The 15,163-nt window shown below is 37.7% G+C and overlaps 1 protein-coding gene across 3 annotated transcripts in view; it reads left to right on the forward strand.

The window, feature by feature from the left end:
• The first annotated feature begins 4,565 nt into the window (after positions 1-4,565).
• The window catches only part of LOC145663735 (uncharacterized), a 37,374-nt gene continuing 26,776 nt past the window's right edge, over positions 4,566-15,163 (forward strand). For 2 of the 3 annotated variants that reach the window (XM_081729814.1, XM_081729815.1), the window contains exons 1-2: positions 6,323-6,430; positions 6,519-6,698. In XM_081729814.1, the coding sequence (XP_081585940.1) occupies positions 6,400-6,430; positions 6,519-6,698 (211 nt within the window). In that variant the 5' untranslated portion in view covers positions 6,323-6,399. Of the gene's footprint in view, positions 4,675-6,322; positions 6,431-6,518; positions 6,699-15,163 lie in introns of those variants that run through there. The other variant, XM_081729816.1, reaches the window with a different exon arrangement.

Here is a 15,163-nt window from a genome sequence, read left to right on the forward strand (position 1 = left end):
AGGATAATAGTGGACTTAACCCAGCAAACAGGAATTTCTCCGTCAAAATACCATACCCCATTGTTAAGAAGAATCTACACATGCGGAAAATTTACGAAAAGTGATGTGGACACGGACACCATAATGTCACATCAAACTGAAGAAGCTAAGTAGTTAGCGTACGCATTTTTGGTGGGGGAGGCCCGGGATCGATTCCCGGAGAGTGCTCATGTACTTCGGATCCAACGTTATCCTGTAGATTCACGTCTAATATACTTTCGCTGCTGAAAGAGACACTAAACTGAAAATCAAATTTATTTTCAACAAGAAGGACATACAATTGACATATGATAACTCCATTGGCAATTGATAATTAAATTGATTTTTGTATGCCTTGCGTTGCGTTACGCTTCGCAGTTTTTGCGAAACTTTGTACGGAATAAGGCTCTGTATCTACTCGTCCACGTTGTCATCTCAAATTCTGAAATTTAATGGGGTTGTTTTTCCTAAATTGTTATGACATACATTTGGAACATAACTACTTTTTAGTAAGTTGATAAGATAATGTTGTGTATCTTATTTTGTTTACCGTTCTACTAACTGTTTATCTCACTTACATAAATAAGTACTTGTGATTCTTACTGATAACTGAATTTAGGATTCGATCAAATTAATGGTCCGTCATGGCCAAGTATCCAATGCGTCTACTTTAAGTATGTATTGTCCCGCATACGATTCTACTAGGAATGTGTTGCCTCAGACACAAATCTAAGTTGTAGTCAGGATTCCACTTTAGCCCTCACCGTTGGTCTAATGGCTAGAGCTCTTTGGTTCACGGGAACCTAGGTTCAATTCCTGCTGGGAAAATATTTGAGGACATTACACAGCTTCAAATTCCACCTTAAACTGTTGGTCTGTGTCTCAAATAGTATCAGTGCTGAAAAGGAACGCTAGAAACAAAAAGAGAATCCTACTTTAAGCTGTAAATTCCACCTTATATAGCCTATGTGTCATAAAGGAACACTAAACTCAATCAGCTAGTGAAAATGAATGAATTCTTAGCTAGATAAATCTTTGTCCGTGAGCTTTCACGTTGAGAATGACCTGAAACAAGGATGTGTTGTCGCCATTATTATTCAACTTTGTCCTGGAACACGCTATAAGGAAAATCAAGATAGCAACCAGGGCCTAGAGTTGAATGGTATTCACAGGTTATGGCGTACGCTGATGATGTAAATTTAATAGGGGATGATAGGAGAACAATAGAAAGAAATGCAGAAGTCTTATTAATCGCTTGCAGAGACATGGGTTTAAAAGTAAGTGAAGCGAAAACTAAATACATGGAAGTCCGTCGCGATCGTAAAGCCTGACTCAGACGGGCCTGAAGTAAGTATGCGATTCACGGTCTTTAACTTACGAAGTAAGGAGTGTCCGCCCGAACCCTACAGGCATGAACCAAGTGGGTATTTTTTGTGAGTAGAGAGCTGAGCGGATACCCTCGGTATCTAAACTAGAAAATTGCTCTTTCTCCTTTATTTTAGCATTCCAGGCATCATAACTACCCTCATTTACATAATTGGTCAAGTCATTTGACTTTCGTTCTACAAACTGGTTGATGCAAGGATCTACCAACCTTTTTTCAGCTATCAGCAATTCGTGATACAGATTCCCTCATGTTCGTATCTTGCTTCCGAGTTTTCGAAGTTACTAATTTCAATAGCGTATGGAATTGTGAATAGTCCATTCTGTAGAATTTTTTGTAGAAACGAGGATCTTCTGCAGATAGTTCATTATTCACCATTGAACATATGATGCTTTCCTGTGCATTTTCGCGGCGAAGAATACAATCCCTGGCCCAGCAGCTCCTCTTTTTTTATCTTTTTTTGTGGGGGGGGGGGGCCTTTGTGCCAACAACAGAGCAGATATTGCTGCAATGGCTATTTTATCCTCTTCGAATGAACTCATATTGCGAAATAGAAAAACAATAATATTTATGATTACGACAGCTGATTGCCCTTCAAGTGTTTTTCGTCTTTTTAATTCAGCGGCCACGTGAGGCTCTGCTGGTAAAACCTACCTACTATTAAGGTTCATGTGAGACCCCTACATCACCACAGGATAAAAGAAAGTTGCTTGGAAATTTGAATTAAGCAACACTGTCAAGTTGTAACATAGGTTGAGGGCTTAGTTCAGGTCCATGTGAGACGGGCTTAATACTGCAAATTAAGGATACATTAAAATGTCGATATTTTGATAAAATGGATACTTTCAAATATCTAGGATCAATATTAACAGACAAAATCCATATTCAAGAAGAAATTAAATGTCGACTAAAAGCAGGGAATTCGTGTTATTCTTCAGTTCAAAATATCTTGTCGTGAATTCTGTCGAGGAATTTGAAGCTTAAAATATACAAAACGATAATCATGCCTGTTGTTCTATATGGTTGCGAAACATGGTCGCTTACTCTGAGGGAAGAATATAGACTGAAAGTATTTGAGTACAAGATCCTGAGACGAATATTCGGACCTAAGAGGAACGAGAATGGAGAATGGTGGAAATTTCAAACTACATACCTTATACGGTTTACCAAACATTGTTTGAGTCATCAAGTCTAGGAGGTTCAGGTGGGCAGGTTATGTAGCCAGGATGGAAGAAAATAGGATCATTTTCAAAGTCTTAACTGGAAGACCGATCGGAAAACGACCATTAGGAAGACCCAGGCGCAGATGGGAGGACAATATTAAGATGGATCTCGCAGAAATAGGAATACAAAGTAGAAACTGGATCCAGTTGGCTAAGGATAGAAGTCAGTGGAGACCTTTTTTGAACGCGGCATTAAACCTCCGGGTTCCATAGGCCATACAGTTAGTTAGTTACATAAATATCTTAGGCTTTCCGTGCATTGACCAATCCACATGAGATCTTAATACGCTATTCGTGCCTTTTTCATTTCTTACATTCAAGCTACAAAAGTAGGTCACAGCCTTTTGAAGACTATGGACCTCAAACCTTACGAGCCCCATATGACCTCTTTTTTCCTTAGAAATAATAGCAATAATAACACAACATATTAAAAACAATCTTAATGGTGATCCATCCACAAATGTCAACAACCTTTGGAGAGATGCGGCGCACTAGCTAAGAATAACTCGCTTAGAAAAACTTACCGTTTGCGGACGAAGAGAACTAGGAACTCCACATTCTAACCGTCTTTACTTTTTTTTTTTTTTTTTTTACATTAGTTTATCACACACACTAGTTACTGCGCGGTATATCTGTCAGAACCGTAGTTCTTCCTCCAAAGTGGGGACCCGGTGTCTTAGTAGTAGAGCATTAATTCCTGGTGTGGAGGGAGGGAACTTTGTTCGATCCCAAACCATAGAAGTTCGTGGTGGACAACATCACATCCCTGAGTTTTCTCGGGACAATACTGTTTTCTCCTACAATCTCATTTCACGAATTCTTTCGCAATAATTAGCTGTCATTTATAATCTGTCTCCATTATTTGTGCAGATTTGAGTTTAGCTTCCCTTTCAGCAACGAAGTTATATGAGACGTGGAGTTACGGTTTAACGTGGGATCCGAACCACATGAGCTCCCTCCGGGAATCGAAACCGGGTCTCCCACGCCAAAGCCGCGTACGCTACCCTCATAGCCATGAGTGATCTCCATGTCTTCATTAGCCTAGAAGGCACAAAAGTTAAAGTTGCAGCCTTCGTAACTTTTCAGTTCTTCGTCTGATACCCTATTCTCTACTGAGACAAAATAGATCAGCCAAACATGGGTATTATCTCTCATTCTTTCCAATTCTAACTTGGACGACATGCTGCGATTTTTGTTCGGTGGAATATCGTATTTAGTTGTACCTGTAGTTAACTTTCCCCAGCCATTGTTTGATAAAGTACCCTATAAATTCTTTAGATTCTTTGGGAGTCACCCTTGCACCACATATAATTTTGTATTAATGTTATTTATATCTAAAAATAATGGACACTGCCTTTTATCTTACTTCGATCCGACATTTTGCTTTCGAGCTATGGTTGCTTTTCCATTTTTCCGACAAATTTTCGGCTGATCATAGTGCCGAAAGGAGCATTTCTGCACCCACGTTCGTCTATACCTTTTTTGTCTTACCATGGTGTCAGGAATTTCTCCCAAACGTTGTTATTTTGAAACCCCCTGTATAAATTTCCACTATGGGAGCAATTTGTAACTTGGACAGGATGCCAAATTCCACTATATGTCATATGGATTGTTTACCTTGTTTTCATAAGTAGGCTTTTATCTAGAGGCGGTTTGCGAGTATTCGCAAATTCGAATTTGCACATCCACATGAATTTAATTTGTTTATTTTTATTACTTGACTAATAGAATGTAGAATAATTTTCATAGGGTGTTATTTTTTTTTTATTTTTTTTTTAAAAATGAATCACTTTGCGGTTCTTGACGTGCGGCGAAAGAGTGTAAATTCTTTTCTTTCTTATATACAATGAGTCACACTTTTTATGATTTGATTACGAGCACTGAAAGTTCTAGGTATTTGAGAAGGACGGAGTCAAGAAAGGAAACAGTACATTTCAGTGTCTATTCGCATGTACTAACTTGCGCGAAGGCTCCCGCAAGCGTGTGATTGTATATACCTTGGAGAAGTATCAAGATTCATCTGCTAGGCTTTCTGCAGTGTTGCCATGTGTATGTGGGAATTTCTTGTTGAGTTTAGTTGATCTTGAGTTTAATTTCCCGTTCAGCAATGAGCCTATAAGAGACTTAGACCCAGGGCCGGCGCGAGGGGGGGTCGAGCCGTGCCACCGCCCAGGGCGGCAAAATTTCAAAAAGAAAGTAATACAGGGGCGACAAAATTTGAGAAAGGAAATAGGCCTATAAAGGGGCGGCATGTGAAGGTACTGCCCAGGGCGGCGAAACCTTTAGCGCCGGCTCTGCTTAGACCTACTGATCAACGTGGAATCCAAACCACATGAAGTCACGCCGGGAATAGAACCCGAGTCTCCAACGCCAAAGGCGCGTACGCTAGCCACGAAGGAGCTCAGGAATTTCTTGCCAAACACGAAAATTTTATTGGTGTGAAATGCGACGTTTGACATTTATGTCGATTATTTTCAGTTACTTTTGTGAGGACAATGTCTGTTGTGTTAATTTGAAAGCTTGCGTGGTGACTTTTAAATTATTTTTCTTGTTCACATTGAAATTCGTAGAAAAAGACGATAGGGGTCGCGTTCAGAATTGTGAAAAATTATAAATTTCTCTTGTTTAACTCTTAAAGAGAGAGTGAAAATTTAAAATAATGAGAGGATAGTCACTCATAGACTTGGCTCAAACCAATAAATGTAAAGGCAGGGGAGATACAAGAACGTTTAGTATTTCTGTGTATGATAATTATGATTGGGTTTGTGCATGTGTAGCAACAAATTGTTTGTTCTGTTTTCCGTGTTTGTTATTCTCTTCTGAGAGAGAGAAAGAGAGAAGAAACTTGGACCAGTATGAGGTTTGGTGACTTGTCATTTGAAGCAAAAAATGAAAAAGCACCAGAATTCAAAGTCTCACATGAATGTAATATTAGAGTTACAGTAAGTGTTTCAGTAAAACTTAATATCGTACAAGTTGATGGTCCTTTTCGATGGCATAACAAATAAATTACATGAAAAAGAGAAATTATTCTCAAATAATTAACCGTGTCAAATTTTGTGGGATCTTTGAGCTAGTGCTTGCAATATACGTATCTGTGTGTATACAGAGGAGGAAGAGACTGTATTTATGTTAATGAATGCTTCACGCCCATCTTGCTAGGTCACGAGTCACCACTGGTCTTATCTCAAGCGTTGAAACAGTTATAGTTTGTTTTTTGATGTAACCTAATGTCCCTTTCCACCACCCAACCTATTTAAGACGTGTATCTAATATTTATGATGGATTCCGATTTACCATTAATGCATTCAATGTTCCACTGAGAATCGAACTCAGAATTATATGCACTAAAACTGCAAGAGCTAGTAACTAGACCAGCAGAAAAGGATACATGTGTTTAGTTACCATCTACATACAGTACATAATATAATGTTCTTTCAAGTTGGAAACCTAACAATATAATTGAAGACTTCTGTAATTTTAAAATGCCTCACTGAAATTAAGAAATGACAGCTAGTTATACGATTGTTGAGTGTATGATTAAAACTACTTATCCATTTCATACAGCAGTTGTGTTTGTTAATGTTATCAACCTAAGTTATTGTTTGATTTTGAAAAATCCTTCAAACAGTCTGTTATCATAACATTGATAACAGTCTTAAAGGTTGATAAGGTAATATAAACTGTAGGTTGAAACATTAAACACATTTATTCTTCAAAAGAGTTTCTTTATAGTATCAGTTATGTCTAGTATATGTTCTTCACAAATTATTTATGTTTAAAAAATATTATTTAAAAAATATAGGTACGCAGTTCTTTCACTTTACTTTTTCAACCAGTTTTGTAGGCTATGAGATATTTTTGTTTTATCTAATAAATTCATTGTGTTCCAGGCAAGATGGCCAATTATTCGAGTCTTATGGCAGCTGAAGGATTGGCCAATTATTCGACGTCTACAAAAGATGAGATATTTTCGGTACCCTTAGAAGGCCTGGGGTCAACTGGAGGTGAGAATCTCGTTGAGGGAGATCTTGCTCTTGGACTTGGAAAGATTATCTATACGCATAACAACGGTAAGACTTTAAGTTAGATTCTAACACTTTGAATTTAAGTAGTGTACTGTTAGGAGCTAAGTTTGTTCTTCCTTGTTGTCAATGATTAGCGAACCCATGGTGTAGAAAGTCAGAAATAATAATGTTTAGAGGGATGTGTTAACCACATAATACCCAGTTAAACGTACACCATCTGGCTAAGGAGTTTCATTCAGTTTGCGGGTAAGAGTTCAGACCTACTGCTTCTCTCTGGGGCTACAAAGGAAAGAGCAGGATATCTCGGTGGTAGAGAGCTCACCTCTAGTGTGTTGGGTCCCATGTTCGATCCCAGGTAATGTGAGTTTGTGATAGACAATGTCATTTTTGCCGATTTTCTTGAATGTATCACGTTTCCTCATACGTCCTCATTCCACCATCCATCATTTTTCATTTTCGTTCATTGCTGATCTTGTTTAATCTAAAAAAAACATAACTGTGGAACGTTAAATATTTCATCGCATTTCATGATCGGGGCTACAAAACGTTGACGCTTCAGTTGAACATGAAGATAGTGAATCACGTATTCGACAATGAAGTCACAAGTAAGCACGCGTACTAATCACGCGACTAAGTGCAAACAGTTTCTTGGTTTAACAGTGTCAAGTACCTACGCGCTACGCCTTCTTTATCTAATATATTTTAACCATCCATTTACATGGTGAGCAAGTCGGATCTAGTTCGAGGCCGGAGGGCCTAGCCCCGCCCCTCCCATTTTTGAGTGATAAACTAATTTAAGCTATTATTTATAGGCTATATTTTTGAAAGTTTATAGGGAACTCATGATATACCTATTACAGATTGGGTTTTGGCTGATCCCCTAATATTTACCTTCTAGATCTGCCTTTGACGGGGAGTTATTTTTGTGTTTTCTTTGGAATGAATTGGATCTTTGATCATGTGATTTCATTGATTTCTTCTTGAAATCTAATTAAATGCTGCATGTTTTCTCTGAACAAATATTTACAGTTTACAGGTAAATAAATGTAATAACTTAAGTTAAATTTCATTATTAAAATATTTGATTTTTAATTTGACTTTAGTTTGAAATTATAGATAAAAAATTCTATTTTCATGAACTAAGAGACATTTAAATAAATTCAAAGAAATTAGTGAAAATTAAAACATTAAAATACAGTCCATTTCAAAGAACTGAAGGAAGACAAATTTGAGCTGTAAAATCAAAGACGGTGCAAGCATTTGTTACTGTTAGTTTTACCAGACTAATTCTATGATGTTAACTGTAACTCATTAATGTTAGTCTTGAAGTAAGCATAATATATTTCTTAGACCCAGTACGAATATGATAGGTACAAGCATATAATTATTGACGAAACGAAGTTACCAGTCATGTTCATATTTCATCATTTTACCCGTGAGAAACTTTTGTTCCTGCAGCATGTCCTAGTAATTCTCCAGTTTGCTTCCATGAATTTCCATTCCATGATTTTCTCCGTTTTTACTTCCTATGAATGCGTTCATTTTCACTACAAAATGGAAGCAGCTACTGTTAAAAAAAATGAATAGAGGCTTTATCCAATTTCAATACCTGCATTTTATCTATTGCTCAACGTTATTTAATATCTACGTAGAACAGATGGTGAAGAAGGATCTGTATAAGGAAAATGACATTTCGGTAAGCAATAGAAGGACTAGGTGTATGTATATGATTTGCAGATGATGTGCAAATCTATTGCGAAATCTGGAAAGAAAATGAGAAACATCTTGGAAGGCGTGAGGAAATTTCGTTGAATATAGGATAAAAATGAAGCCAGAAATTCAAAACTAGTGATGAGTCGTAGAAAGCAGCCTGTATCAAATATATTCGTAAAAGGGAAGAGAAAAAACAGGCGACTAGTTTTCGGAATTTGGATAGTATTGCTAGTGTAGGCATGAAACGCGAATCTATGCTAATAAATAAATAATAAGTGATTGAACCATTTTATGTAAACTTTAACACACAGTGACTCAAAATGGATTTTTATTAAGTCAGTTTCATTAAAATGTGTATCCTAAGGGGGTGGAGAGGTTCAAAATGTAATATGCAAAATAATAATAATAATAATAATAATAATAATAATAATAATAATAATAATAATAATAATAATAATAATAATAATAATAATAATAATAATAATAATAATAAGAGTATCTCACGATCTCTTCAAGCTAGAAGCATAAAACTCGGTATCCAAATTCCTCATTTAAAGTGAGTGGATACATGTCGAACATTTTTTAATATTTCGCTTCTAAATGGAAGGGGTAACAATATATATATATATAAATTTGTATATCGCCTTATCCCAAGAAAATAGTTTAACCATCTGAAATAAATTTTTGAACATTGCACTTCACTCTACTGTAGCTGGGTTTCTATAATTCTCTTTGGTTGCAAAACACACTCTATAAGGGGGGGGAGGGAACACGAACCCTTAGTGTAGGAATGAGGTTCAAATATAATCTTCAAATATTTTCCATAAACCACATTTTTCCTGTGCGAAGATAGGGGATTTCAGTTAGTTTTCAATCGAACTGGAGGGGGCGCGGTGGCTCAGTGGTAGAGCGTTCACCTCCGGTGCTTGGGGTTCCTGGCTCGATCTCAGCTCGCGCCGTGTGGACTTTGTGGTGGACAAACACCGTGGTCGTGGGTTTTCTCGGGGTTCTCCCACTTTCTTCATTGCACCATTTCTCTCATCATCACCGTCTCCTTTAGCCTAACCGGCATAACCGTGAGACGTAAAACTTAAAGATTTCATTTCATTTTTTCAATCGAACTAGAGTGTAAGTAGATACAGTGTGGAATAGAAATATAAATATTATGAAAAACAAGCATAAAAAGAATAGAAAATGCCTGAATAGTGAATGTGAAAAAAAAATAATTAGTTAGAGCAGAAATACAATGCTGTTAGAAAAGTAGGAGTGAGGGAAGTAATTAAAGAAAAAGACAAGAGTAACTAGTTAAAAGTGTGTTTACGAATAAGGTGTATTCTGAGCTACATTGTAGAAATCATTACGGAAGGACAACCCTAAGTAAGAGCAGATCAAATCTACAGTTGATGGACAGTATTTAAAGCGGAAATCTGCATCAAGGTGAAGAAGCTAGCACAATGCATGAAGGTTTCTCAATTTGTGGCAAATAACCTCTAACCAATACCCACAATATTATCAATGTTGATTAAGACAATATGTGTATATTATGAAAGATAATGATAAGTGCATTGAAAGTATCAGAAAGTATCATACTCCTATAAAGATAAATTATTACTTCATGACTATTATTAAAAATTACAGTTAGGTTTTATTTCTCGCTTATCATACCCGTAAACAATAGCAAACTTCAAGGCGAGTAATATCAAGTATAGAGGGTAAGCCTTAACTTGTCAATACTTCAATGTGTTAATGACATTTTTGAGCCAATGTTTGGTAAACACTGACTTAGTTCAGGGATATTTTAGACAGATTCATTTCCTTTAGTACCTCTCTGACAGGAATCTTGGATATTCCATATTTATTAAGAGACAATGAGAATTGAAAACGACTTTGCAGTAATATTTTTAACGATAAACATTTGTAGTTTAATGTTCATTTACAGATCCAGGGTACATAAAACCAATAGTTTAACAAAGGATCAAAACCTCATATATTTCTACTGACATCGAGTTTGCGTCTTCGGTTTCTGTACCTCGAGCGATCTGGAAGTAAATGGAAATAAATTGAAATATGATTTTTTGATTTTTGAACAAATTCACATACCTCGACCTTGGATCAAAGTCGTAGTCCTGACAACAAAAGCTTTTCATAGAACACCAATGTTTTGTGTGTGGGAGAGTGGGTGGGTGTTACTGTGAAACCAAAATACAACTTTATTGAGTTGTTCTTGTTTTAAGTCCTTACGCAACACCAGAGCTAATAAAACATGTTATTTTATACCGAAACTTCACGTGTTAGAAAAAGAAAACTGTCATGCTAAATCACCTTGACTGAACAGACTTTTCTCCATATTATCTTACACCATTTGACATCCAGAACACCATTTGACATCCGTCCTTCCTCTGATCTAGTGGTAGCGAGTGTCTTTGGGGCACAAGGTCTCAGGTACGATTCACGTAGGAGAACATCGAACACACTACTGTGATACAGACAGGGGCGGATCCAGGGGGGGGGGCGATCGAGGCGATCGCTTCCCCCCAGAAGAGGAAATTTTCTTATTTTATATATATAAATAAAATCCATCCCAGAGTTTGAAGCTCTTAAAAGTAGCTCTAAGTAACAGTAGAACAACCCACCGCCCCCCCAGAAGTCGGTTCTGGATCCGCCCCTGGATACAGATCGTGCTTTAAATTATAGATCTTGTCTTGTATAGCCTCTCTGTTGACAAAAACGTAAATAAAAAATGAACTAATTAGTTTCGTATCTCACATCCAATAAAACTGAATTAACGAAACCATGATACAGATTACACACGCCAAACAAAATACAAACAAACAAAAAAAAAAGGAGTATCTTGAGATTCTAAGTTGATAAAAAAAGACAGTTATGCCAAAGAATTTTTTTTCGGGTTGACTCAACGTTGTGAAATACTTTGGAAGTTACATTAATTTAAATGAAGGAGAGGCAATGTCGTTCCAGTGGTAAAATACTTACCTGTAATGCGAGTTATTTCTGGTTCGATCTCAGATTATCTGAACTTGTGATGAACATCATTATATTCACAGGAATTTTTCCACTCTTTTCACTCAACAAAATTCTTCCATCATTGATTTATTGGGTTTGTATTAATCGTCCATCTTCTTAAGATCACTTGGCATCACGTGGCGTTAAACTAAAAGTTTTGTTATTATTATTAGTAGTAGTAGTAGGAGGAGGAGGAGGAGGATTGCATTTGAATTTTTAAAAAGTTGGTATTGTGGATCAAGAAATCCTTAATTAATGGTGGTAGAAGTTAATGCGCTTTTCTTTTCGTTATCCAATTTCAGTGCACATCATACTGTATAAATGACCAGCCCCTTTCGTGGACTGAAAACGTCACATGTAATTGTATGATTTTTTGTGTCGTAAACAGGATTACCAAACATCCTCTTTTATCAGAACATGTCCTTTTTTTAATATTAAAGAGTACAACGATCGTCAGGGCGGATTTTCTTCTACAATGAAATTGTCCAGGTTTTCTAACGATTTGATTTAAAAAAAAATAGAAAGTTAAAATAAATAGTTCCACCTCGATTCTTGCTAATGTTTGTACTTACTGACCATAAAGGAAGAGTATGGAATGGCTCGGAAGACGCTTGTCTTCTAATACTGTACAGGAAAGATACATTTATTTTATACATGGTGTTCATCAGTTCTTCATTTTCTTTCTTAGCGGAGTTAATAATCATTTAAATATCCTTCTTCGAGTGTTTGATCCAAGGATGCAAATAACCACTTGCCCGGAGCGAGGTTCATCGGTGCGGGCGAGTTTTTAATATCACTATTATTTATTTCAAAGATAAGTAAATAATTTCAATTATGAGATGTGAGCCAGTAGCTAGTAAAATTTTCTTGGGCTAGTAAAATTTTGTTACTTTTTTGCATCCTTGGTGTAATCTGATTACTCTATAAAAGTATCTCTCTCTCTCTGTTTCACTCTATAAAAATATAGGGTTTGATCTAAAAATAATGAAAATGGTTCTGGTTGAAAATATGTTTAAATACATTTAATATTCTTTAAAGTGGATTTCTTGATTCCAGCAATGCTGTTATTCTTGATAACAATGAAGGAAGTCTTGAGACAGGTCCAGTTATTTATCTGTTTAACGAAGCAAAATTCTGCTGGATACCCGTGTTTGTAACTCTCAAGTGACAACAGATATGTCAAGTTTAATAAGCGATCGTATAAATGGTTTAAGGCAACTTCTTGGTATTATTTGATACTTCACGTAACTGTGTTCTCATTTGGAAAACTTTCCCTAGATCCAAAAGGTGGAATTCAAAATAATGGTTATGAACCGGAAGTACATGGAGTTTTTGGTGTCCCAGTTTCGATTTCCGATGGGATAGTCCTGAATAGTTTGAACCTATTGTGGTGGTTCGGATTCCTGGTTAAACTGTAAGTCCAAATCGCATATATAGCCTTGACACTAAAAGAGACATTACACTCCACTTAAACAACCAAACAGGATAGCTGACAGTTTCTTCTGTTCGGAGAAAGGAATGATGTCTAGCCCTTTTAAATTCTGGCTTTTTTGAAAGGTAAATTACAGATGGTGATCAGAAAAATGGAAACACCTGTAGTTGGCAACACGTCAGATGTATGGGTTGCAAGTGGTGTCGTGGCGCCCGCAGCGCCGGACTGCTGGTGGTGGTGTGTTAGGTCGGTCTCCATACTACGTCAGGCGCAATGGAACAGCAGTGTCCAGTGGCTGCAGCAGACGGAGGTAGTGTAAAATGGGAGACCTCTCAGATTTTCAAAGAGGGCAAATTGTTGGTGCGCAGTTATGTGGAGCGAGTGTGACGGCAGTGACTACTGTGCTAGGTGTGTCGAGTGGGACAGTGTTGAAGGTGATGACGGCCTACACAACACACGGGAAAACCACATCGGGGAAGCGGAACAGTGGGCGGAAGAAAATCATGAGTGACAGGTCACGCCGGGTATTAAAGCGCATTGTCACGCAGAACCGTCGTGCCACTGCGGAGCAAGTGACGGAGGAACTCAATCAGCACCTCCCCCACCCTGTTTCGACAATCACAGTCCGCCGCGAATTACATGACATGAACTTACGGGGTCGTGTTGCACAGGCCAAACCGCTCATCAGGGACCATAACGTTTCGCACGCCGCAAATGGTGCCGCGACCATGCAACTTGGACCGTTGACGACTAGAAACGTGTGATATGGTCGGATGAGTCATCCTTCACCCTATTCCCAACCACGGGCCGTGTTTATGTGTGGAGAACGCTCAAAGAAGCTTATGATCTGCAGTGTCTCCGCCCAACTGTGAAACATGGCGGCGGCTCGGTGATGCTGTGGGCCGCCATATCATGGTTTTTATTGGGTCCTGTGGTCACACTTAGCGGACGAATCACTACCAACGATTATGTCGCAATTTTAGGAGAACACTTGCATCCTATGGTAAGAATGCTGTTCCCAGACAATGACGCCATCTTCCAGGATGATAATGCACCCATTCACACAGCTGGCGTTGTTGCAGCGTGGTTTGAGGAACATCGGGATGAAGTTCAACACCTCCCCTGGCCCGCCCAATCCCCAGATCTCAACATCTCAACATAATTGAACATCTGTGGTCCGTCTTGGAAACACGACTCCGGCGACGATTTCTACCTCCATCCTCTCTCACAGAACTTGCCGATGTCCACGAGGAATGGTGTAAAATTCCACTTGCTACCATTCACGACCTCTATGCCTCCATCTCACGTCGCATTCTGAAGGCGAAAGGTGGCCCGACACCATATTAATCTGGTAAGTTGCAATTTCGTTCAGGTGTTTCCATTTGTTCTGTTCACCATCTGTAATGACTTTCAGTCAAGCGCCTACAGTATCATCCCTACCTATCGTAGGATCATGGCTCATACCTCGTTTTTTAGAGCAACCTTTCAAACGATACCATTCACATTTCCCTATCATGTCCCTGAGGCGGGAAATTTTGAGAGAAATTGGAATTATTCTCTGATATATATATTTTTTAATTTTGAGACCCTTTGGACCTCCTGTGTTAACGCAGAGATCTGAAAATCAACTGAAAACTAGTAAGGGGTGTAATAAATGTGTGTACAAAATTTCAAGCTTCTATCTTGAATAGTAAGAGCGAAAATATTTAGGAATGATCCCGCAATGCCCCAGATTACCGCAAAAGACCCTGATTTCAGGTAAGAAAATTTCCTGGGACATCCCTATTTATTTTAGGGTTGTGTTTTGTACCTCATTCTCTTCAGAATAGAATAGCCTTTCAAACGGTACCATTCACATGTCTCCATCATGTATATGAAGCGGGAAAATCACGAAAAAAGGATTTTGGGGATAAAAATCCCTTTTCTTCACGTTTTTGCTCATCTGGAGTCCCTGTATTAACGCAGAGATGTGAAAACATCTGATAAATACTACTCGGTGAACTGAATGTTTGTGCATAATTTCAATCTTCTAGCTGCAAAAGTAAGCCCGCCAAAAATAATAAAAATAAGCCTAATAAAAAAAATATTTTTTAAAGTTATGACATCATCACCCCGTATGTCTCGACGCAGAAAGGCGTGAAACCATACGTAACTTGTTCTATAATGCTTCGAGACTTGAAAAAAAAAGTAGAAATATTTATTGGTTCTTTTTTAATCGAATAATGAAAACACTACTTTAGTACCTAAAAATAGGTACTAGAACTCCTAAGGCTAGGGACCAAGTCATGATGATTCAGCATGTTGCTTTTACTATACGCGCATAAAATACAGTAGAATTGACGCA

This window comes from Thermobia domestica, chromosome 11, assembly GCF_964235325.1.
Source record: "Thermobia domestica chromosome 11, izTheDome1.hap1.1, whole genome shotgun sequence".
Taxonomy (NCBI): Eukaryota; Metazoa; Arthropoda; class Insecta; order Zygentoma; family Lepismatidae; genus Thermobia; species Thermobia domestica.